The 27,386-nt window shown below is 37.4% G+C and overlaps 1 protein-coding gene across 1 annotated transcript in view; it reads right to left on the bottom strand.

The window, feature by feature from the left end:
- SAMSN1 (SAM domain, SH3 domain and nuclear localization signals 1) overlaps window positions 1–27,386 on the bottom strand; it is a 173,235-nt gene that overhangs the window by 83,255 nt on the left and 62,594 nt on the right. The window contains exons 7-8 of the mRNA XM_060416299.1: window positions 22,419–22,545; window positions 20,629–20,978 (exon numbers count right to left, since the gene is read on the bottom strand). Of these exons, the coding sequence (XP_060272282.1) occupies window positions 20,629–20,978; window positions 22,419–22,545 (477 nt within the window). The remainder of the gene's footprint in view (window positions 1–20,628; window positions 20,979–22,418; window positions 22,546–27,386) is intronic.

Here is a 27,386-nt window from a genome sequence, read left to right as displayed (position 1 = left end):
GTTGACTCATTGGAAAAGACTGATGCTGGGAGGGATTGGGGGCAGGAGGAGAAGGGGACGACAGAGGATGAGATGGCTGGATGGCATCACCAACTCGATGGACATGAGTTTGAGTGAACTCCGGGAGATGGTGATGGACAGGGAGGCCTGGTGTGCTGCAATTCATGGGGTAGCAAAGAGTCGAACATGACTGAGTGACTGAACTGAACTGATGATATATCAAAAGTTCAAAATACTCTCAAATTGGAGTTTCAACCAAATCAGTTTGGAAAGCACAAAACTGTCTCTGGGGAAATGTCAGCTTCCCCCATTAGAGGCCTTGTACACTTTCATACAGGCAGATCACAGGAGTCTTTAGTACTGAGAAATCCCTAGGGCTGTCCAGTGCATTCCTTTGCTGTGTTCTCAGTGTGAGGTCCCAGGGTAATTTGAGTATCTTACAGAAATGGGATTTGGAAGACTGAAAACCCAGTTTGACCCTGAAACACAGCTTGGGCAACTTCCTCAATCCTCCAAGTCCTATTACCTCATTAGCTGTTGTTCAGTCACTCAGTCATGTCTGACTCTGTGACCGCATGGACTGTGGCGTGTCAGGCTTCCCTATCCTTCACCATCTCCTGGAGCTTGCTCAAACTCATATCCATTGAGTCAGTGATGCCATTCAACCATCTCATCCTCTGTCGTCCCCTTCTCCTCCTACTTTCAATCTTTCTCAGCATCAGGGACTGTTCTAATGAGTTGGCTCTTTGCATCATGTGGCCAAAGTATTGGAGCTTCAGCTTCAGCTTCAGCATCAGTCCTTCTAATGAATATTCAGGATTGATTTCCTTCAGGATGAATTGGTTTGATCTCCTTGCAGTCCAAGGGACTCTCAAGAGTCTTCTCCAACACCACAGTTCAAAAGCATCAATTCTTGGTCACTCAGCCTTCTTTATGGTCCCAACTCTCTCAGTCATGTCCGACTCTTTGGGACCCCGTGGACTGTAACCTACTAGGCTTCTCCGTCCACGGGATTCTCCAGGCAAGAATACTGGAATGGATTGCCATTTCCTTCTCCAGGGGATCTTCCCGACCCAGGGATTAAACCTGGGTCTCCCACATTGAAGGCAGACGCTTTAACCTCTGAGCCACCAGGGAAGCTTACAACCATACATGATTAATGGAAAAACCATACCTTTGACTAGATGGACCTTTGTCGGCAAAGTAATGTTTCAGCTTTTCAATACACTGTCTAGGTTTGTCATAGATTTTCTTCCAATGAGCAAGTGTCTTTTAATTTCATGGCCGCAGTCACCATTTGCAGTGATTTTGGACCCCCCAAAAATAAAGTTTGTCACCGTTTCCACTGTTTCCCATTCTATTTACCATGAAGTAATGGGACTGGATGCCATGATTTTAGTTTTTTGAGTGTTGAATTTTAAGCCACCTTTTTCATGCTCCATTTTTACCTTTACCAAGAGGCCCTTTAGTTCCTCTTCGCTTTCTGCCGTAAAGATGGTATCATCTGAGGTTATTGATATTTCTCCCAACAATCTTGATTCCAGCTTGTTCTTCATCTGGTCTGGCATTTCAAAAGATGTACTCTGCATATAAGTTTTTTTTTTAATTTATTTTTAAGTTATATTTGTTCAGGAAAATTTTATGTACATTAAATTCACTCTTTTTATGTTTACAGTTTGATGAATTGGTGCTATCTTTTATTTATTTTTATTTTATTTTATTTATTATTATTATTTTTTAACTTTTTATTTTTACCTTATTTTACTTTATAATACTGTATTGGTTTACCATACATTGACATGAATCCACCACGGGTGTACATGCGATCCCAAACATGAACCCCCCTCCCACCTTCCTCCCCACAACATCCCTCTGGGACATCCCCGTGCACCAGCCCCAAGCATGCTGTATCCTGCATCGGACATAGACTGGTGATTCGATTCTTACATGATAGTATACATGTTTCAATGCCCTTCTCCCAAATCATCCCACCCTCTCCCTCTCCCTCTGAGTCAAAAAGTCCGCTATACACATCTGTGTCTCTTTTGCTGTCTTGCATACAAGGTCATCATTGCCATCTTTCTAAATTCCATATATATGTGTTAGTATACTGTATTGGTGTTTTTCTTTCTGGCTTACTTCACTCTGTTTAATCGGCTCTGATTTCATCCATCTCATCAGAACTGATTCAAATGAATTCTTTTAACGGCTGAGTAATACTCCATTGTGTATATGTACCACAGCTTCCTTATCCATTCATCTGCTGATGGACATCTAGGTTGTTTCCATGTCCTGGCTATTATAAACAGTGCTGCAATAAACATTGGGGTACATGTGTCTCTTTCAATTCTGGTTTTCTCGGTGTGTATGCCCAGAAGTGGGATTGCTGGGTCATAAGGCAGTTCTATTTGCAATTTTTAAGGAATCTCCACACTGTTCTCCAAAGTGGTTGTACTAGTTTGCATTCCCACCAACAGTGTAGGAGGGTTCCCTTTTCTCCACACCCTCTCCAGCATTTATTGCTTGCAGATTTTTGGATCGCAGCCATTCTGACTGGTGTGAAGTGGTACCTCATTGTGGTCTTGATTTGCATTTCTCTAATAATGAGTGATGTTGAGCATCTTTTCATGTGTTTGTTAGCCATCCGTATGTCTTCTTTGGAGAAATGTCTATTTAGTTCTTTGGCCCATTTTTTGATTGGGTCGTTTATTTTTCTGGAGTTGAGCTGCATAAGTTGCTTGTATATTTTTGAGATTAGTTGTTTGTCCGTTGTTTCATTTGCTATTATTTTCTCCCATTCCGAAGGGTGTCTTTTCACCTTGCTTATAGTTTCCTTTGTTGTGCAGAAGCTTTTAATTTTAATTAGATCCCATTTGTTTATTTTTGCTTTTATTTCCAGAATTCTGGGAGGTGGATCATAGAGGATCCTGCTGTGATTTATGTTGGAGAGTGTTTTGCCTATGTTCTCCTCTAGGAGTTTTATAGTTTCTGGTCTTACATTTAGATCTTTAATCCATTTTGAGTTTATTTTCATGTGCAGTGTTAGAAAGTGATCTAGTTTCATTCTTTTACAAGTGGTTGACCAGTTTTCCCAGCACCACTTGTTAAAGAGATTGTCTTTACTCCATTGTATATTCTTGCCTCCTTTGTCAAAGATAAGGTGTCCATACGTGTGTGGATTTATCTCTGGGCTTTCTATTTTGTTCCATTGATCTATATGTCTGTCTTTGTGCCAGTACCATACTGTCTTGATGACTGTGGCTTTGTAGTAGAGCCTGACAAAGATGCTACAAAAAAAAAGAAAACTACAGGCCAATATCACTGATGAACATAGATGCAAAAATCCTCAACAAAATTCTAGCAATCAGAATCCAACAACACATTAAAAAAATCATACACCATGACCAAGTGGGCTTTATCCCAGGGATGCAAGGATTCTTCAGTATCCACAAATCAATCAATGTAATTCACCACATTAACAAATTGAAAAATAAAGACCATATGATTATCTCAATAGATGCAGAGAAGGCCTTTGACAAAATTCAACATCCATTTATGATAAAAACTCTCCAGAAAGCAGGAATAGAAGGAACATACCTCAACATAATAAAAGCTATCTATGACAAACCCACAGCAAACATTATCCTCAATGGTGAAAAATTGAAAGCATTTCCCCTAAAGTCAGGAACAAGACAGGGGTGCCCACTTTCACCACTACTATTCAACATAGTTCTGGAAGTTTTGGCCACAGCAATCAGAGCAGAAAAAGAAATAAAAGGAATCCAAATTGGAAAAGAAGAAGTAAAACTCTCATTGTTTGCAGATGACATGATCCTCTCCATAGAAAACCCTAAAGACTCCACCAGAAAATTAATAGAGCTAATCAATGAATATAGTAAAGTTGCAGGATATAAAATCAACACACAGAAATCCCTTGCATTCCTATACACTAATAATGAGAAAGTAGAAAAAGAAATTAAGGAAACAATTCCATTCACCATTGCAATGAAAAGAATAAAATACTTAGGAATATATCTACCTAAAGAAACTAAAGACCTATATATAGAAAACTATAAAACACTGATGAAAGAAATCAAAGAGGACACTAATAGATGGAGAAATATACCATGTTCATGGGTCGGAAGAATCAGTATAGTGAAAATGAGTATACTACCCAAAGCAATTTACAAATTCAATGCAATCCCTATCAAGCTACCAGCGATATTTTTCACAGAACAAGAACAAATAATTTCAAGATTTGTATGGAAATACAAAAAACCTCGAATAGCCAATGCATATAAGTTAAATAAGCAGGGTGACAATATACAGCCTTGATGTACTCCTTTCCCAATTTGGAACCAGTCCATTGTTACATGTCCAGTTCTAACTGTTGTTTCTTGACATGGATATAGGTTTCACACGAGGTGGTCTGGCATTCACCATTCCTTTAAGAATTTCCCCATTTGTTGTGATCCGCATGGTCAAAGGCTTTAGTGTAGTCAAGGAGAAGTATGTTTTTATGGAATCCTCTTTCTTTTTCTATGATACAATGGATGTTGGCAATTCGATTTCTGGTTCCACTGCCTTTTCTAAATCCAGCTTGAACATCTGGAAGTTCATCTGGAACTTGAAGCCTTTCTTGGAGAATTTTGAACATTACTTTGTTAGCATGTAAAATGAGTGCAATTGTGCAGTAGTTTGAACATTCTTTGGCATTGCCCTTCTTTGGGATTGGAATGAAAACTGGTCTTTTCTAGTTCTGTGGCCACTGCTGAGTTTTCCAGATTTGCTGGTGTATCGAGTGCAGCGCTTTCACAGCATCATATTTTAGGATTTGAAATAGCTCAGCTGGAATTCCATTATCTCCACTAGATTTTGTAGTGATGCTTCCTAAGGCCCACTTGACTTCGCAGTCCAAGATGTCTCACTCTAGGTAAGTGATCACACTGTCGTGGTTATCTGGGTCATAAAGATCTTTTCTGTATAGTTCTGTGTATTTTTGCCACCTCTTTTTTATATCCTCTGCTTCTGTTAGGTCCATACTGTTCCTATCCTTTACTACCTCATTTGGAACACTGAATTATCTGCTTCATGGGATTGTTGTGCTTATGGGATTAAATAACTTCTGAAAGTGATATGCATATGAAAGCTTCTCCAGAAGACTTCCTGGACTGGTGAAGATGGAACTGAAAAATCAGGAAACAAGGAACTCTGTAGACATAATTCTCAAACTTTGGTACACATAAAAATATCATCTAAAGAGCTTGCCAAAGAATGTTGATTCTAAAAATTCTGATTCAGTAAATCTGGACTAGGCAAACCTTGGTAACAAATACCTTAGGTGAATCTGATATAGTTGGTTCATGAAGCCATACACTGATAAATAGATTTGGAATATAATACTCTAGCCAAATTTGAAAACAGATTGATTTATGTGGAATCATCAGACATTTCTTTCAGTATCTCTCCTCTCCTTCAAATCTTCAGGCTTCTGAAGCCCCCTAATTCTCATCTAGAATGAATTCCCCCAGACCCCCAAGCAGTAAGACATCCAAGTTTGAAGAACACTACACATTTTCTCTTGCCTATTTATTGTAAAATTGGATAAAAATAGGGGTTCACCATCTTACAAATTAAAATGTAAGACTTTGAGTTTGGGAATACTTTGATGGGAATCAAGTCCTATTGCCCAGATGATGTGTTAATATAATTCACAAATGTTACTTATTCCTCACAGAGTTGAGTCATGAATATTTATCCCTGGAAGAGATCTTAGTGATTATCAGTATTATTCACTTGTTTTACAGCTAAAGAAGCTATACTATCTGGCTTATCCTCCAACCTAGAAACTTCACAAGTGAAGAAGTTTCCCATCCAAGGGAAGCCTACTGAGAGGCAAGTCTACATGCAGAAGAATTTCGACAGTGAAGCATATTTTGTTTTCCTGTGTCAGAAAGGAATCCAGTGTCTTAGGGACTTTCCTGCTGGCCCAGTGGTTAAGACTCCATGCTGCCATTGCAGGAAACACGAGTTCAGTCCCTGGTAGGGTCACTAAGATGCTACATGCCATGCAGCACAGCTAAAAATAAAAAAAAAAGAATCCAGTGTTTTAAATGATAGTCATAATTTCTTCATAGAAATAGAATACAGGTCATTGGAGTTATTAACTTCTTTCATAATGTCTTAACTCATGGGATATGAAAGTATGATTATGGATTCATCCCACAAAGGAATAAACTCCTCCAACAGAACAAAATTACCCAGAACTCTTTTTTAATTCAAGAAATGAAAGTCTAGCATTCAAGAGAATTAAAAGTTATTTTCTCTGAAAAAGAGTTTCTCCTGCCATGTTCCATCATAAAATCTGAATGCCTTTGGGTAATTGCTGCTTTGGGTTTTTCCCCCATTTTCTTTCCAAGTATACAGAAAACTTAGAGTGGATGCTATTTTTAATATGAATCCCCATGTGCTGTTTTCATAGATTACCTTTGCACTTTTCAGAGTAGGTTTTTCTAACCCAGGCCCATATAACTACAAAGATCCCTAGAACTCTTGCTTCCAATTCTTTTCACTGTGAACCTTTGAAAGATATTGATTCTGCAAATGTGAAAAATTAATTTATCAAAAATAGCACACATAAAATGGGGACTGGCAAGAGAAATCCTAAGAATATTGTTTTAACTGGAAGTTGTACCATTAACTGCTACAACTTACTGTATTTCTGTTATGGCTCTTTGCAATGTATTTATCACTGTGTGGGAACAGTTTAATCTACTCCATACAGAGAGCAGTAGGATTGCTCAGTTTGTCTCAAAATATGATGTCCCTCACCACAAACAACTGATCTAAATGTCTTGCAGGTGGCAGGTCTCATTTTTTAATATTTTTTCTAAAAGGAAATAACCCTTCTCTGAAAGTCAAATTTTTTTTTAAAAGCTGCGGTGTCTTTAACCACTTTTTTTTTTTTTTTCTAGTTTTTCAGTTGACACCTTGTCGTGACTTACGGTAGGTTGCATCAATCATTCTGGGTTCCTATAGAAAATATTTTGTGGTGGTGACTATCCTAGGCAAGAAACTAAATGCCCTTTGCGGGTGAGTGCGCAGGTACCTCTGATTTCTTGCCAAATCATTCAGAATGCCACAAATCCATTAAATCTCTCCACAGGGAAGAAAAAATTCCCGCATCCTAGAGAGAGAATTTATGAGTTCATTTCAATCACCACAAATGAAAGCCACCCTTAATATTCATTAGAGATTTTACGGGGCAATATGCATTATCTATTCCTATGCCCCTCTGAAAGGCCAATTTCTCCTGAAACCTTACATGGCTCCAAGCCACTCTTTGTAGAAACAATGGCCTATGTCCAAGTGGAGTCAAAGGATGCAAATGGATGACATTTCCTCATCCACTGGTAATGATTCCATTAAGGCATTGTGGTGGTTATGAGTTTCTAAGTTTTAAAAATGAAGAGCCCGATTTGCAAGGTTCAGTGACATCACTGGATACTTCTCCACTGCTTTCTGTGACCATCTGTCCTAAAGCAAAAGGGGCTTTTCTATTTGCATCACAAAGATGACTTTCAAAACTGGCATTTCTTTCCTTTGGAGAAATGTGTACTCTGGAGACACAAGTCTGTGAACCTGAGAACTGTTCATCTCTTCTTTCTACCCATTATAGTTCAAGGCACCATCTTCTAGCATCGATTTTTCCCTTCCAATCTATTTCATTACTGTGTGGAAAGCAGTCTTGTCAATTTAAACATATATCTCATACCTCAACAAATAAACAGGAAACAGACAAAACCCCCCAAACCATTAGCTTAAAACATTCCTTGCATAGCTTCCCATTGCTTTTAGGAGATGGACAACAAAATTCTGCATAACTTATAAGGCCATAAGGGGTCCAGTCCTTTCTCAGTTCTTCAGAACTGCCTTGCACTTCATCTTGCTTTCTCTCGCAGTCATGCTAACTCTCATTCTAGTCTCTAAGTCTCATAACTAGCCTCTTTTTGGCTAGTTCACTCCTGCTTTTGACATCAGATTGAAGCTCAAACATCATCACTCCTGAGAGTGTTTCCTAACTCCTTGCCCAGATCAAATTTACCTATTACTGGCTTTCCATAGAGCCATGTGGCGCTCACAGATTTCATCAAAGTTATCATTTTTATTTGTGTGGTTATTTTTATTTTTGTCTCTCATTTGACTATGAGGATGGCAGTGTTTGTTCTGTTCAACATTTTATCTTCCTTATCTGGCACACTGTAAATACTTCAAAACAAACTGTTGAGTGAATAAATTAAATGAGTTCCTGACTTTAATCTATTTTGTGCCCTGGTTGAAAATCTCTTTTAATCGGTGAGATGAGGGCTTCCGTTTGGGTTGAGCTTGAGATGAACGGCAAATAGGCCATATTTCTAATCTAATTATTCATCAATGTGGTTGTATTTAATAGCTAGGAACTATGAGATGCATAAAGATCTTACACTGAATATTCATAAGGGTTTTAAGAGGGAATTCAACCAGTTGCTTTACAACTTCCCAGGAAAGACAGGGACATGAATTTCTTTCCATCATTTTTCATTCTCTTAGGAAAAAGGTGTGTTATGCCTGAGAGTTATATTCTGACTCTAAAATAAAATATGGCATGCATAAGTGATATGATTATGGAAAAATATATGAAAGGAGTTTTAAAAAGCTAAATTCATTTTACATCTGAAAGATGCTGCTGATATGCTGATGCAGTGATAATTTGGGGGAGTCAGAAAAGGGCCCTGGAGAGCCCAGTACGTGTACCCTGAGTCCCACTTCCTTTTTGTCTGCATGTCTCCGAGATTCACAAGCCTGGGGTCACGCACTTCTGGGGAGCTATAAGCAGTGGTCCCATGCTAGAAGAGCTAGGCAGTTCTGGCTTTCTTATCTATAAGGAGAAAATCGGGCAAGCTATATTTACAAATCTTAAAAATTAGTGAAAACTAGTAAATGTGCATTTACTGTAACATTATTGCCTATGATACAAAATTGCTGAGAATTACTGATGGAGAGACTCCACCATCAGGTGTGTGTCTTGGTCATCTCTGTGGCCCCGCAGCCCAGAGCAAGAACTGATGTATCATAAACATAATGTTTTTCACTGAATGAAAGGTACATAATTATAAACACATAATTATAGTTTGTATTATAATTAAAGAGTAGTAATTGTCACTAGAAATAGTAGCTCTTCTTCATCAAGCTCCAACTGTGTGTCAGATATGGTTAAATACTCTACATCCAATTCTTTACAAGAACTCCACACAAAAAAATCTTCATTGTGTCTATTTGGATAAAAAACTGCAACTGAGATATCAAGTGATTTAGCAATCACAAGGATTGTAAGCAGCGATGCCATAGTTTAAGACTTGTAGTTTCTACCATGTACAGCTCCTCTTTGCCACCATGTTTATTTTTCTTTCTGCTGAACAATTTTTTTTTCATTTTATTTATTTTTTTTTTAAAATTATTTCCAAATATTTATTCTTTTTTTTAAATTCACATGCATTCCCAAACATGAAGCCCCTCCCACCTCCCTCCCAAAACCTCTCTCTGGTCATCCCCAAGCATGCTGCATCCTGCGTCAGACATAGACTGGCGATTCAATTCACATGATAGTATACATGTTAGAATGTCATTCTCCCAAATCATCCAGTCCTGCATACAGGGTCGTCATTGCCATCTTCTAAATGAATTCACGAATACTCCATTGTGTATATGTACCACAGCTTCCTTATCCATTCATCTGCTGATGGACATCTAGGTTGTTTCATGTCCTGGCTATTATAAACAGTAGAACAAAACATGTTTTCATTCTACTGTGTATGCCCAGAAGTGGGATTGCTGGGTCATAAGGTAGTTCTATTTGCAATTTTTAAGGAATCTCCACTGTTCTTCATAGTGGCTGTACTAGTTTGCATTCCCACCAACAGTGTAGGAGGGTTCACCCCTCCAGCATTTATTGCTTGCAGATTTTGGATCGCAGCCATTCTGACTGGTGTGAAGTGGTACCTCATTGTGGTTTTGATTTGCATTTCTCTAATAATGAGTGATGTTGAGCATCTTTTCATGTGTTTGTTAGCCATCCGTATGTCTTCTTTGGAGAAATTTTCTGTTTAGTTCTTTGGCCCATTTTCTGATTGGGTCGTTTATTTTTGGAATTGAGCTGCATAAGTTGCTTGTATATTTTTGAGATTAGTTGTTTGTCAGTTGCTTCATTTGCTATTATTTTCTCCCATTCCGAAGGGTGTCTTTTCACCTTGCTTATATTTTCCTTTGTTGTGCAGAAGCTTTTAATTTTAATTAGATCCCATTTGTTTATTTTGCTTTTATTTCCAGAATTCTGGGAGGTGGATCATAGAGGATCCTGCTGTGATTTATGTTGAGAGTGTTTTGCCTATGTTCTCCTCTAGGAGTTTTATAGTTTCTGATCTTACATTTAGATCTTCAATCCATTTTGAGTTTATTCTTTACAAGTGGTTGACCAGTTTTCCAGCACCACTTGTTAAAGAGATTGTCTTTACTCCGCCTGCCTCCTTTGTCAAAGATAAGGTGTCCATATGTGTGGATTTATCTCTGGGCTTTCTATGTCTGTCTTTGTGCCAGTACCATACTGTCTTGATGACTGTGGCTTTTGTAAATGTGGCTGATAGCTTGATAGGGATTGCATTGAATTTGTAAATTGCTGCTCATTTTCACTATATTGATTCTTCCGATCCATGAACATGGTATATTTTCTTTAGGTAGATATATTCCTAAGTATTTTATTCTTTTCGTTGCAATGGTGAATGGAATTGTTTCCAACTATTCAACATAGTTCTGGAAGTTTTGGCCACAATCATAAAACTCACTGTTTGCAGATGACATGATCCTCTACATGGAAAACCCTAAAGACTCCACCAGAAAATTACTAGAGCTAATCAATGAATATAGTAAAGTTGCAGGATATAAAATCGACAACTTAGTGATAGGAAAAGCCTGGATTGAGAGTTAGGAGGTTTATGTAGTACCACCTCTGCCATCATCTGCCATGGGACCCCAGGTAATTCACTGAATCTTCATGTGTCTCAATTTCCCCATTTCTAGGATGCAAGAATATTTTTTCCTCATAACAAGGCTAGTATAAAATGAAATGTGAGGGACCTCCCTGGTGGTCCAGTGGTTAAGAATCTGTCTGACAATACAGTGGATACATGTTCGATCCCTGTTCAGGGTACTGAGATTCCACATGCTGTGGGGCAACTAAGCCCACGAGCCACAACTATTGAGTCCAAGCTCTGAAGCCTGGGAGCCACAGCTGCTGAGCCACATGCCTGGAGCCCATGAGCTGCAACCAGAGAAGCCACCACAATAAGAAACCCGAGCACCACAGGGAAGAGTAGCTCCCACTCACCACAACTGGTGAAAGCTCGTGCACAGCCCAAATAAATAAATACTTTCCTAGAAAGTACTTTTAAAAAAATGAAATCTGAGAAAAGTTCTATTGCCTCTCAAAAACAGAAACTTTATTTAAGCAATTAGGCCCCTATGTTGAATAATTTCATTTATGTCAAATCACTCACTATATTTTATATCATCTCATTTTATACTGCAAGTTAGGAATGAATATCTTCATTTTTCACAGGTGAGGAAGTCTACATACACTGCTAGCTTAAGCTCGAAAGTTACAAAGCCTCGATTTTAGATGCTTCCAGATTTGGGCTTAAATATTTATTTCTGCAAGCTACTGTTATATTACATAAATGATTTAATCTCTTTTATCATTAAAATGGGAGTAATAATACCATCTAACGGAATCATAACACAAAGATACATAAAACACTTAAAATAGAGTCAAGTGCTAAGTCAATGGAGACTATGGTTGTCATTATACAGACATGTCTACATGACCAGACATGTCTACTTTGGCCACGTAATGCGAAGAGCCAACTCATTAGAAAAGAAACCTGATGCTGGAAGCGATTGTGGGCAGGAGAAGAGGGTGGCAGAGGATGAGATAGTTGGATAGCATCACCGACTCAGTGGGCATGCATCTGAGCAAACTCTGGGAGATAGTGAAGGACAGGGAAGCCTGGCATGCTGCAGTCCATGGGGTTGCAAAGAGTCAGACACAACTTAGTGACTGAACAACTACACATGATCAGAACAAGATCTGAAAGGTGGCACCTAGTGTGTGTGTGTGTGTGTGTGTGCACGCGCACGCGTGCACGTGTGTGTGTATGTGATGAGTGATGACAGCAGAAGAAGCTGTCTCATTTCAGCCCAGCACTCTGCATACCACAAAGCCCCCTGCTCTTCTGCCCCTGACCACAATCCTATTCAAACTTCACCACCCATTTGTCAAAGCAGGATTTTGTCCTTTGAAATGGCACTCAAAAGGATTTTAAGAAATAGCTCTTCTTGAGTTACGGAAGCCTTCTTAGTTCCTGAGAATAGAAATTAGACATTTTGGTTTATGAAGAAGTTTTCATAATCAGAGGAACCTGGCTGTAACTCAAGTAAAGTCTGTATTCACATACATGGTTGCTAGTTCAGAATATGAGGAAGTACCCAGGACAGAGGAAGTGCAGTTGGTCAGGAAAACAAAGAACAATAAAAACCAAAACCTAAAATAGCTTATGCAAAAAAAATTATAGAAATAAGATCAACAATGATCGTCTGAAAAGTGAAAAGAGAGCTAATTTGAAAAAGCTGAAGGACAATCGTTTTCTACTAACCTCTTTCTGCACATAGGATATACCTCTCTTGGTGTCCTCTCATAACCCAAATACTGAAGATAGAAAGGAGCCTTTAAGATCATTAATAGCCCCCTTTCTGAAGATGAAGATGCAGAAGACCATGGAGATTAAGCAGCCTGATCCAGAGAGACGCCAGTAAGTGACAGCAGTGAGCTCGTAATTGACTTTCCTGGCTCCAATCTGTGCTCCTTTGATGTACAAGGTAACTTCTGACACACCTGGCTGTGCACTCAATATATGACATGGTCTTTAGCTCACTTATCAATATTTGAATTATGAGCTTGTTTCTCTGGCACAGAAAAAATTCTACCAATAAGTGGAACATTCTCCAAGACTCATTATATAAAATGTCCTAACATTTAGACCTCTCTTTTTGCAAGGGTCAAGGTCCAGCTTTAGACTGGCTTTATTCTGCTGAAATATGCAGAAGAGTTAAACTCTCAGGAAGGAGGAGCTTGAGGTGTCCCATGATCAATGAGCATAAATGGGTCCCCTTCAGACTGATATTTGTTGCCTTCCTTTGCCTATTTGAGAATCCAGAGAAACAAATTTCATCTCGATTGTAGAAGGCAAAATGTAGTTATTATTGATTATCATGGATCCTATATCATTATCATAAGAGCTACTATAAACTACAAACATTTTATGATGACTTTAGAGAGATTTTATTATGGGGTGTACTAATTCAACTTTTTCCTTAATTTGATGCAAGTGAATGCTGCTGCTGCTGCTGCTAAGTCACTTCAGTTGTGTCCGACTTTGTGCGACCCCATAGATGGCAGCTCACAAGGCTCCGCCATCCCTGGGATTCTCCAGGCAAGAACACTGGAGTGGGTTGCCATTTCCCTCTCCAATGCATGAAAGTGAAAAGTGAAAGTGAAGTCACTCAGCTGTGTCCTACTCTTTGCGACTCCATGGACTGCAGCCCACCAGGCTCCTCCGTCCATGGGATTTTCCAGGCAAGAGTACTGCTGTGGGGTACCATTGCCTTCTCCAATGCACTTGAATAAACAAGCACAAAGGAAAAAAAAAAAAAAACAGAGAAAAGTGAGGCAAAACCTTAAGGCCATTCATGAAAAAGAGAGATTCTTGGTTTCTATAACAGTTCTAGGACTGGCACAGATCTGTTGTTTTCACTGATATTCAGAAGGTTTGTAAAACTGAGAAAAGCCAAACACCAACCCAAATAATTGGATTCGTTTGCATTCTACATTGCTCAGATTCAAAAGTCTAGTTTAATGATACCTCTAGTTATCCTGGACTTCTAGAATACAGTTTTACACTTATAGAGCAATTGTATTTTCTCATTTTATTTTTATATTCATTATACAGGATTTTACTATAAAAGACATTTTAACATTTCATAAACATTTACAATTTACTCTCTTCAAATTGAGCCTAAATAATTTCTATAAATCTGATATCTTGCACTATTATAATATCTCATCATTTAAGTGTTTCTTCTATAAACTCTCTTTTTTTCATGTAAATGTGCTTGCACATCTGGCTGGATCTTTTCCAGGATGATTTTATGTACAATTACTACCATATGTTTCCCATCTTTGTGAATTTTTATACAAAGAATTGTGATTATTTGTTTTTCTTTTTTACCTTTTTAAAATAAGACCCTATAAACTCTCAATGGGCTTCCTTGGTGGCTCAGCTGGTAAAGAACCCACCTGCAATGTGGGAGACCTGGATTCGATCCCTGGGTTGTGAAGATCTCCTGAAGAATGGAAAGTCTACCCACTACAGTATTCTGGCCTGAAGAATTCTGGGGCTATTCCATGGGGTCGCAAAGAGTCGGACACAACTGAGCAACTTTTACTTTTACTTTCAAACTCTCATTACAGATATGAAATGGTAGATTTCCCACCCACTTCCAGCCACACACACACATTTAGAGCCTAAGTGGCTTAGGAGGCACTTGATATGAGTTAGCTAAATGAGTGAATACATGGATGAATGAATAAACTATTGCAGCTTCTTCTGTTTTTCAAATTCTTCTCTTGGGTAAATATTAATTCTCCTTCCCTCAAACATTATATTGGCTATAATTAAAAATTTGTCACATAAAATACTCATCATTAATTATTTTTCCTTGTTCATTTTTAGGGCCTTACAATTATTTTTATTATCTTGATTCTCAAGTTAATTAATTTCAGCACAAAGTGTAGTAGGTATAAATATCTTTTGGCACTTTTCTGTCCATTTTCCTATTTTTTCCTTTTGAATTTCTCAGTCCAAATTGTCATTTACTCTGCCTTCCTTTTCACAAGTTGTCCAAATCTATTAATTAAAACCTGTTCTCTTTCCATACTACCATAATCCCAAGGTAAACAAATAAAAGTTTAAAGCTGTTCTAACAAATAGCTTTTGCTGTCACAGTTGGAAACAAGGGTATTGAACTATGAGGAATTATGCATTGATGTCTCAGAGCCTGTCTTCCTCTGGGTGGATATGGGAGCAGTCATCCTGGTATATCATACACTGAACCTGTAAAAATATTAATACCCTCATCAGTGGGACCACAGAGACTTTTTGTCAGGAGTCTATCATCACTAATATACAGAGAAAATGATAATAGAACCTATGAAATTAATTTTTTTTTCCTAAACCATGCCCCTCCTTATTCTCTTTTTACTGGTCCTCTTAATCCTCATTCCTTTTCACACGTTTTTTCCTTCAAAGTGTACACCATGAATTCTAATTTGGCCATATATATTTTTTAAACTTCCATACTATTCATCAAATAGAGAAGAAAAGAAGATACAAATGGGAAAACAGTATAAATAAAGCGATAAAGAAGGGGGAAAATCTGGATTTAGCAAAATGATAGTATCACTTTGCTAATAGAGTGTGTGTGTGTGTGTGTGTGTGTGTGTGTGTGTGTGTGTGTGTGTGTGTGAGGAGACTTGGGAGGATCTAGTTAGAAGGCAGATTAGGTCCGTGAGTTTGCTTTTGACCCTGTAGGTGTTGAGCAGACACTTAAAGGTTTGTAAGGGGAGCAGCAATATTATTAGGTTTGAGCTGCAGAATCGTTATCCAGGCAGCATTAATCAGGTAGATTAGTCAAATAAACTAATCTGGTAGATTAATCTGGTAATGATGTGTCACGTTGATTGAAAGAGATAGGCTAGCATCAGAGAGACGGAGAGATTGCCGAGGTTGAGATTAGGAAGACAAAAGTAGAAGATGGGCACAGATAGAGTTTCTCCCATAGATCAGTAGTTTTGGAGGGAGATTATTGAAACTCTGAAATCACTTAGCGGTGGGGCTGTATGACCCAAGAACATTCTGTTCCTCTCACTGAAACAGTTCAGTAACGAAATCTTCCACTCTCCACACTCCCTCTTGGTGCGATTTTGAAGGATTCATGTAATACTCCAATAAGACCTTCTAGCTTCACTCATCTCATTCTCTTCTTATACATATAAACATGTTTTAAGTAGAGATTTATTTATTTTGTCACTTTGAGATTTTGTATATAAACTTCACTCATTTTTCTTTGACCTCTATGAAATTTTCTTTCTCATTATCATTTTTCTGTCTATACTACATTTCAATTCTTCTGTGTGTGTGTTTCTGTTGTATTCTCTGAGGCCTTTGACTTTCCTTCTTCCTGAAAACTTTTGTTATTGTCATTTTTAAATATATCACACTATTTTTATAAACTAGATTTCAAAACATTTTAGACACTTAAAGGGGAAAATGGATATCTGTTCCCCTTTTTCATGTCAAGATTTATTTCCATTTCTTAAGCTGAAAAACTGTTTCTTCTAAAAAATCTGAGAAAATAATCCCAGATTTGGAAAAATATATTAGCTGCTATTGTATTATTTTTTAAAAATATAAGATTAAAGGAAGACCTCATCGCCTTTGCAACATGCAAACTTTATTCTTTCTTGTCCTTATTCCAACCAAGCCTATGGCTCATTCTCCTCTTTTGTTATGTTTCAAGTTTTTAGCATGCAGGATTTCATAAGTACTCTCCCATCACTCTTCTTGTAAGTTGATTGTAAACACTTGGTTTCAGTATTATTTTTGGTTGCTTTCATTGTTATCTTTCGTAAGATGCATCTGAATTCCCTCTCAACACCACTCATCATGGATATTAGAAAAGACTGGCATCCTTATATAGCTTTTCCTTTCACATTTCTCTTGTGGGGCATTTGCTTTCCTAAATCTCATCTTTTGTCTTTCTCAATTTATAGCAATTCTATAATCACATCTCTCTCCCCACTCCTCAGATCCCATAGACTTTACAAACAACTAAACCACACATTAAATATCTGTATGTCTCATTCTCCCCCTCTTGACTTTTGTGAAGAGTTCTTCACAAATAATACATTTCCCTGTCTGGATTCAGCTTGTTTATGGTATTTCAACTGAGTAAAATATTGCTACTTTCCAAGCCCAGCACAAGCTCTGGACTCTTTGATTTGGGTATAAATGTCACCTGCTATTGACAGAGTCCTGACACCATTTCATTTAATCATCCCAACATCCTTTGTGTAGTAGACCTTGATAACCTTGTTTTACAAATGAGTGCTTTCAGTATGCAAAAAGTCACTCAGAGGAAAAGAAATGAGTAGGATCTGAAACCAATACAGAATTGAAATTTGTTCATTAAAGAGGGTAAGGAGTTTGCCCAATCTCACTCTGCTAGTGATGTCAGAGTTGGCATTATGCCCAGCTCTAGAAGAGCTAGAATTGAGGGTTTGAGCCTGAAGTTGGTTAGCAGGGAGATGTATCTGGAAGAGCGAGGACTGTCTGAAGACAAGCCAATTTCAGGCTGCCTCAAAACTGATACAATGATGAGATCAAAGACACAGGAATCCATTCTTGTTGAGATTTCTGAGATCAAGAAACTAGTTTGTGGGTTAGTTTTATTTCCCCCAAAATGTGGGGTTTAGGCCCTGCTCCAATGAATGTGCATATGTTGGTACGTTTAGAAAAAAAAAAATCTGGTCACTACTGACTACCTGTCATTGATAGTAACACTCATTTGAGAAGACTTTTTCTTTGGCACTATCTGCTTTCTGTATCTTGCCTAGAAGGAAAGTAAGTATAACCCAAATAAGAGCCCTGCAATTATTACAGAAAAATATCAGATATGCTAAAATGAAACTAGATAGTTTTACTTGCTATTATTATAGAATATATATGTAAAATATAAAAATAATATTTTGCCCTCATTCAACTTCTTTCACTCTATGTCTCAAATCCCTGAGTGCAAGTGGTCCCATTAAATTTACCAAACCAATTTAACTCTAACATGTTCTTGAACCCTGTGTCCAAGTCCACTGAGGTTTTCCTGTTACAAAGGCTGAACATTACCGTCTGAAATTCTGAGCATTCTGCAGATATGTTTGACTTTCTATAGATAAAACTTATTTACTTAATCATTTAGCTATGTACTAAAATAGCCAAAATTACCTAAGTAAAAGAAAAACATTACTATGCATACATACCTAAACCAACACACACACCCACAAACGCTCATACACACCCATGATAATAGAGTTTATATATGATACTTTCAAATTGTGGTGCTGAAAAAGACTCTTGAGAGTTTCCTGGACTGCAAGAAGATCAAACCAGTCAATCTTAAAGGAAATCAACCCTGAATATTCATTGAAAAGACTGATGCTGAAGCTGAAACTCCAATACTTTGGCCACCTGAGGCAAAGAGCGGACTCACTGGAGACAACCAGATGCTGGGAAAGATAGAAGGCAAAAGGAGAAGAGGGTGGCAGAGGATGAGCCTCCATCCTCTGGATAGCCTCACCAACTCAACAGGCATGCATTTGAGCAAACTCTGGGAGATAGTAAGGATAGGAAAGCCTGGCATGCTGCAGTCTGCGGAGTCTCAAAGAGTCAGACACAACTTAGCACTGAACAACAGCAATGACTGCATTAATATAGAACAGTTGGACAATGAAGAAGTAATTTTTTCTCTAGATCTATGGTAACAAAGTCTGTCGGTTTCTAAAACTTCTATTCATTTAGTCAGCAAATGTTACTCAAATATTTGAGCGCCCATGACATTCTGCTTCCCTGGTGACTCAATGGTAAAGAGTCACCTGCCAATGCAGGAGACATAGGTTCTATCCCTGAGTTAGGCAGATCCCCTAAGAAGGAAATGGCAACGCACTCTAGTAGTCTTGCCTGGGAAATCCCATGGACACAGGAGCCTGATGGGCTACATACAGACATAGGGTTGCAAAGAGTTGAACATGATTGAAACTATATAATTTTAGTTTCTCTATTACCCCTTGAAGGCAGAAATGGCAACCCAATCTAGTTTTCTTGCCTGGAACATTCCATGGACAGAGGAGCCTGGCAGGCTATAGTCGATGGGGTTGCAAAGAGTTGGACTAATTTTAGTTTCTATATTAGCCCCTGGAGTTGGTGATGGACAGGGGGGCCTGGCGTGCTGCGATTCATGGGGTCCCAAAGAGTTGGACACGACTGAGCAACTGAACTGAACTGAATGTAGATTTAATACCTATACAATGAAAGAAGAATGCCCTTAAAGTGATCTGGAAGTTCGAAGTAAAAAGAGATTGCTTCTATCTGGTATGACCCAGGCAAGTTTTCTAGAGGACAAAGTATTTGATCTAAGTATTATGGGTTAGGATGATGGTTTTAAAGGAAAGAAGAATATACCAGGCAGATGAGTAACTTATCTGGAAAAAAAAAAAAGTAACACTCTTAAATCTTAGAATATCTGTGTTATATAATTTTAGTTTCCCTATTACCCCCTGGAGTAGGCATGGCAACCCACTCTAGTATTCTTGCCTGGAACATTCCATAGACAGAAGAGCCTGATGGGCTACAGTCAATGGGATCACAAAGAGTCTGACATCACTGAACTACTGAGCATCTTCCATTTTACAATTGAGAACATTAAGCTTAAAAGGTTCCAATAATTTGCCCAAGTAGCAGAAGTTGAATTCAAGCCCAGATGTGTCTAACTCCAGATCATTGCTCTTTCTTGTGTGCCATATACCGTTAGTTTAGTACATGGGAAACACTATAATACATTAGCTAAAATTAGGATCCTTTGCATAGGACTGTGGAGGTTCTAGATTTTGGCTTCACAAATTGTTAGATCTGTGACATTGTACCTGTTACTTTTTTGTACCTCATCTTTCTCAACAGTAAAACAGGAAAGAATTAATATTAGAATATCATTCCCTATATTATAAGGTTGTGAGATTTAAATGAAATAATACATGTGATGTATTTATGAGAATAGTAGGCCCAAAGAAAATGCTCATTTAAATTAGTGGGATTCTTTACCATCTGAGCCCCTGAGTGACTAACACTTTTATGTATTAATTATCAGTGAAACTTCAACACAACAGCAATAATTTAGACAATTCAGCACACAACATCTTGATCTGAATCAACATCCTTTATCCTCTTTTAGTTAAAAAGAAATCTCTGGAAAACATTGTCTGTGTTAGTCGCTCAGCTGTGTCTCTTTGGGACCTTGTGGACTCTCATCTGCCAGACTTCTCTGTCCATGGAATTCTCCAGGCAAGAATACTGGAGTGGGTTGCTATGCCAAAGGGGGATCTTCCAGACCCAGGGATCGAACCTGGTTCTCCAGCATTGCAGGCAGACTCTTTACTGTTTGAGCTATGCAACAGTTTATTTGAATACAAGGAATACATGCAGTGGCACCATGATAGCAGAAGTCACTAGATTTGCATTGCTGTCTGGAAAGACAGCTCTAACTCTGGTAACTTTCCAGAGACTGGTAAATTTGACTGATTAGCACGTTTGTTATCTGTTTCTTTCCTGCTAGTACAAACATCCAGATAAAATGATACATTTCCGCTGACGAACTTACCCATGATTGTGGGAGATCCATATCTGTACAAGAAGACTTGAGACGGGGGTGGTGAGTGCAGTGGAAACAATTGTCCCACAGTCCAGTCTGGTCAATTTGGAAATCAACATATGTCCACAACGGATTTTCTGGAAAAGGTTTCCAGTTGTTCCACATCTGAACTTCACCTTCATTATGGGATAGCATTTCTGCCAAGCTGCATCGAGTTGAAGCACTGGATTTAACCAGTGATGCAGAAATAGAATCCAATCTAATTTCCATTCCTTCCTTCCCCCTTGTGTTAACATTAACTTTCTTTTCTTGGCTTTTGGCTAATTTCATACAGGAAATCAATGTTTCATCTTCATCTTCTGAATGATAAAAATAAAGAGGTAAGTCTTTCAAATAATTTTGCACAAGTAGAAATTATGACAATTATAATTCCCTTTATGTAATAGAAATGAATGAACATCATGGGAAGTCATATAATTTTACGAAATAATTTAAAATTAGCATTTATTTAAAGAGTGTGTCTTTGGTATATTAAGTGATTTGTTTTGTAAAAACAGATTTACCTAACGTTTTTATGAAGTTGTGTATAAAGGTTAAAGCCAGTTTGACTAGAATCCATGTGGAAATAGTGTACTGAAAGATACTTTAGAAAAATGACAAATTAAAAAAAATCCTCTTATAAGCATGATATGGTGTGTTTTTATTCTTATTTTTTTTAAATTTTTTGAGGTCACATGTACAAGAAGACATATAAAGAAGCAAATCAGATTTTTGTCTTAATTAAAAGAATGAAATCTCAGTAGAGATTTTCTGAAGTTCTCTTGATAACCTAAAATTCTCTAATTTAATATCAATCTGCAAAGAGATTTATGCATGATGTGTGTCTCATAGTGAAATATTTTGGAAAAGAGAGAACAAGACTGGGAAAACAGAGAACAATATATCTTTGGTCCTATAAACTTGATCAGTGAGACCTATATTTACATGTACTGTAAGGTGTGATGAAATTTTTGGTAACACATAAAAATTTATAGGAAATAGAAACATATATAACCCTTAGTAAATTGCACCATTCATTGAATCTATCTAAGTTCAAATGTTTAGTGAGTATAAACACAAGATTATGATTAACAGGGCATTCTTGTAAATAAATAAATGAAAATCAGAGTTGCATGACCTGCCAGTGGCATTCACATCAAAATTGAATTGTACTGTTTTGTGAGGCCAGGGAATGCAAAGAGTGGGCAATGCTGGTCCTTATCATCTTGCTGAGCTTTACCCATAGCTTTCTCTACTCTACCCCTGAGTCTGGTTCTGAAGAAGAGAGATGGGGCGGCATAGATACAAAGTGAAATTCAGGAACAGTGTGAGGATATTTGTTTCACAGATAACTTGGCAATAAAAAAATCTCTCAATATTTAATAATTATTTTCAGGCCTAATCAAAATGTTCTTCATTAATATATACTATCTGAATTCTTCCTCAAGACATTTTTATCAGCTCATTGAGGTTTTTAAATTATTTTTTATTGGAGTATAGCTGCTTTACAATGTTATGTTAGTTTCTATTGTATAGCAAATTGAATCAGACATACATGTACACATATCTTCTCCCTTTTGGACTTCCTTCCCATTCATTGAAAAGCAGAGATAGACACAGATGTTGAGAACAAATATATGGATACCAAGGGGGGAAGGCAGGGCACAGGGAAAGAAATTTAGAGGTTAGATGGACACATATACGCTACTGATACGGTATATAAAATGGGTAAATAATGAGATCATGAAGTTCTTACTTACGGAGGTTTATTGATGTAGGTTTCATCTCATTCAGACTGGGCACTCTTGCTTTCTTGATCCAAACCAGTTTCTGCAATCTCTTTAATGTCCCTATGGATTCCACTGGGTCATCACCTGATTTTACGGTCTAGCACAAACATAGCTCAGGGTAAAGAAAAATCTCCACAAAAAAAATAAATATAAAACATGTCGAGGTCATAAATGTAGGGAAATTCATAATGTGACCTTAACCTGTAGCCTGAGACAATTGAAGCAATGTCTTGAAAGCATGCCACACTTTGGAGGTTCAGATTTGTAGAGTGCATTACAGCTGGTCAGTCATAATAAAGCAGGACTTTATTTTTTTACCATTTCTTTTCTTTTTACATCAAAATGTAGCAAAATGGATTGAATCCAGAGCCATCTATAAAAGAGGTCCCCCTGCTCAATGTGAAATGGTGGAAAAGAACAAGCCTTTTGTAGCATAACATAGATGGAACCAGAAATTGAAAGGTGCTATTTTCATATGTTGAAATAGACTGATTTGTTAAAAAAAAAAAAGCATTATTCAAATTTTCTTCATTTTTCCTTGGAAATTTCTGGTAAAACAGCATTTAACTTATAGTAAAATATTTTCAAACAATATAGTTTTTTAAAAAAATAGCCTCTTGTTTTCTAGAAGATACACAATGAGAAAAGCAAAAACAGGCATCATATTCTATATTATGTTTTAGCATATAAGCGTCATTGGCTTATTGTGGGAAAAAATGTATAAAAGAATTAACATTGCTTTAAAGACAAAGTGTTTTGGAACATGCACAAATATTTGTCACTAGTTTAATGTTGATTAATTTGTATTTACACTGATTTTACTTACTATTTTTAAGATACTGCTCTCTTAAAGACTTCAAAATATTTTGGCAATTAATACTTTATGTGCTAAATGCTATACTAGTGGGTAAAATAGTTGTATTCTGTTGTATTAACAAGATAAGAAGTAATACATAGAGGAATACATCTTTTTCATCCAGAAAACTCAGGATTCAGAAATATTTCTCTGCCTGCTTCTCCCTTATTTCTTTCCATCAGACAGCTGATAAATGACATCCAAATAGATACCACAATTTTCAAAAGGAGAATGATTTGCTTCCTCATTAATGTTTGTATGAGACTCATTTATAACAGTGCTTCCCATCCTTTGACACAGACTATAAGCCCAAAGAAATGTTTGGAAGAAAAAGATCTCTGGCATGCAAATATTTCCAATTATTAAATTTAGTTCTTATTATTGATCTTTAAGAATGACTTTGAACAACCAACATAAACTTGATGTTCTGTCTCTGCATAATAGTACCTAAGTAAGAACTGTGTTTTGTCAGGGAAAGCTGTACCTATTTGCATTAAGTAAATGAAAAAAAAAAAAAATACTGAATCATCTTAATCTTTCAGAAAGGACTGTGATGAGATTTTCTTAGATATGCAAAATCTTTCTTCTTTTTCCAAAGGTCATGCTCAGCTCACCACAATTTCTGTTGCTATTTTTTCTTTGTATTATTTTCCCTAGTATTCCTTTTCAGCACTTTCTGAGTTGCTCGGTTTTATGCTACGGCTGCTATTCAGTCGCTTCAGTCGTGTCCGACTCTTTATGACCCTATGGACTGTAGCCTGCCAGACTCCTTTGTCCATGGGATTCTCCAGGCAAGAATACTGGAGTAGGTTGCCATGCCCTCCTCCAGGAAATAGTCCTGACCCAGGGATGGAAGCCCCATCTCTTGCCTCCCTCATTGCTGGCAGACTCTTAAGCACTGAGCCACCAGGGAAGCCCACTTGGTTTTATAGGTCTACTAGAACTCAGGCATTTTCTAATCTTTAGTCCCTTCCAGAAATGAGCTGGAGTAATGAGCTGGCATGGCACAACCACTGAGCACAATATTTTTGCTTGTTGTTGTACTTATTTTCTTACGGCAACCTAGCCCTCCCACAAACAAAGCCTAATGTCTCCACTGAAACACTGACATCAAAAATAAACTTTTCTCTCCTTCTCTGTGAAAAAGACTTACACTTGACTTGGGGAAAAATGTTAGATACCATGGTAACTGAATTTTATGTTAACAGTTGTGCCTAGGAGAAATGGAAGCATTTGAATAGTGTCTAAATTCAAATGAGTGAGGTCCATGGCCTAGAGGTGTTCAACCAAACAGACTCCTCATTACTTTCTTCATACTTAAACATAGCTTTCTAAAAGCACAGTGTGGTTAACTTTTTTATCTTTATTCACTCACTCATCTTTGAGCTATTACATTTCATTCATTTTTGTGCATGGCAATAAATGTTTGTAAATATAAATGCATTCTCGATTTCATATATGTGTTTTATCTACAAAATGGATTATCCATAATAAATTTCTTATATTAGTCTGGCTACTTCCTAAATGCAAAGTACTTCTGAAAAACCTTCTCTTGCTATTAGATAGCATATATACCTGATGGATGAAAGTTAGAGTTAATATTATTATAAGAGATATGGAATCATTAAGGTCATCTATTAAAATAAATTATCGATAATATTTTAAATAATGTTATTCACTACAATCTTCCAATCTATCACCTGTATATCTGTACTGAATTTGATTAACATTTTAATAGTGTAGTTTTTAATTTCTAGATGTTTTCTGAGAAGACTGACCTGTAAATTAAAACTTACCATTCAGCCAACTTTTATTGAGCACCTACATATGCCAAGCACTATCATATATTCTGGAGATATGGCATGGAGCAAGTAAGATGGGATCCCTGTTTCCACAGAGCCTATATTCTAGAGAGAACTGACATACCATTAACATATAAACAAGTACATGAACAGTAAAATGTGGCATAAGAAGTGCTGTGCTAAGAATTCTCAGGGTGATGGCTTGAGGATAGGGGTGTTACTAATTTACAGTAGGTGATCAGAAGGGTTTCACTGAGGAAACAAATGGAGGTTTGAATGAAAAGAAGGAAACGGACATGAAAATTTGGAGATCATTTTGGATTCAGTGGATGGTCAAGAACAACATCTCAGCTGAGACTTGAATTATGGAAAAGAGTGAGCCAAGGAAATAGCCGAGGGAAGAGAATTCCTGGAAGAGGACGCAGATTGTGCAAAGGTGATAAACTGGAATTCATGGGAGAATTCTTAGTGTATGAAAAAGGAAATGAGGGAAGGGAAGAATGGCACAAGATAAAGCCAGAGATTTAACTAGGAGGCTTTTTTAGAGCAGGCTGGGGAATACGTATTTTATTCTAATCAGAGGAATGACACAACTTGGTTTATGTTTTCATTCATCTTCCCTCTTTATTTAATTTTGATCATCTTCTTTTTTAAAAGATTTTTCCCAATAGCCTTTAAAGCTGTTCTGATCTCATCCATCTTTAATTCACCATCTTATTTTAAACATAAATTTATCTATTTTAATTGGAGGTTAATTACTTTACCACTCTCTACTTCCTTTCCTAGGCATGCTTCTCAAAAAAGTTAACTCTATGCTTCCTTTAATTTAATCTTTTTAATTTCTCATCCTTTCAACCCACCTCATGTACTCATCAATCAACTTTTGTCTCTCCTATTCCATTTAAATTGCTTTTGTGGTCCAATGAACTCCACAAACTCCATTATTACTTGATATTCAGCAATATTGACCATGGTGACCTTCAGGCAGCATTGTCTTTGCTTGCCTTCTGTGACATCATGTTCCTGGATTTCCTTTCACCTTTTATGGCTATTCTCTTATATGTTGACACCTCTTTGTCTCTCAAAATTAAATTCCTTTAGAACTAGCTCTGGGTTTTCATATAATATTGCATCATTTTTTCTCAACTACACACACACACACACACACACACACACACACGCAGCGTTTAATAGAAAGTATATGCTGATGATTCTCAATTTATTTTTGTAGGACTTTCTTCAGAGCTTCACACTCACATATCCAGATTTCCATTTTAAATGATTTATAAGCATGATCATGACTGTCCTCCAGCCTTCTCCAGACCTGTTTCTCATCTAGTCTTCCTCAACTCCCTGAATACCATCTTCATCCATCCTTTTGCACATTCCATAAATCGGACTATCACCTTTGTTATCTACCTCTCCACTGTTTACTTATGTTTATCCCATTACTGAGGTTGGTTTATTCTCAAAAATACATCTTGAATCTCTTTCCCTTTTCCATTTCCACTGTTATGACTCTCATTTAATTTTCTCTTATTGAAACTATTGGCAAGTCTCCAGATGGTTTTCTTTTAGGCTTTGTATCCACCCCTCTTTAGCTGTGGGCTTCCCTGGTGGCTTGGGTTTGATCCCTGGGTCAGGAAGATCCCCTGAAGGAGGGCATGGCAACCCACTCCGTTATTCTTGCCTTAAGAATCCCATGTACAGAGGAGCCTGGTGGGCTATAGTCCATAGGGTCACACAGAGTCGGACACAACTGAAGCAACTTAGCATGCATGCACACACCCCTTCAGTTGATTTATAATATAATGTTAGAGTTCTCTCTGAAAAATGTAAATCTGGTGATATTACTGTCTTTCTTAAATTACTTCAGAAATCCCAAATATTCTCTTAATAATATCTACAATACTTACCTGGATCTATGCGGGCCAAGTCTTTAGGGTCCCCTCTGGCTCACAAGGTGCAGACCTCTAGGTTCCCAATCTACACAATTCTCCTTTCGCAAGTATTTTATGTCTGCTGTTCCTTCTACCTTGAATGCTCATTCTCCTTCTCTTGACCTGATTAATTACTTCCTACTCACCCCTGGAACCTCAGTCTAATGTCATTTTTTTTTCCCCAGAGATCAATCTTGACTCTCAAGTTCAAATTAGGTCCCCATTCTTTTCCTTCTTGTCTTTCACTGCAATTTCAGGGTTATGTAATTGTGTCATCATTAGCTAAATGTCTTTCTTCTTCAGCAGGCTCTACACTGAAGGAAGGCAGGAACCATGTCCT

Source organism: Ovis aries, chromosome 1 (assembly GCF_016772045.2).
Source record: "Ovis aries strain OAR_USU_Benz2616 breed Rambouillet chromosome 1, ARS-UI_Ramb_v3.0, whole genome shotgun sequence".
NCBI classification, from domain to species: domain Eukaryota; kingdom Metazoa; phylum Chordata; class Mammalia; order Artiodactyla; family Bovidae; genus Ovis; species Ovis aries.
Note: the sequence above shows the minus strand (reverse complement) of the source record. Positions and strands in the feature narration are given on the sequence as shown.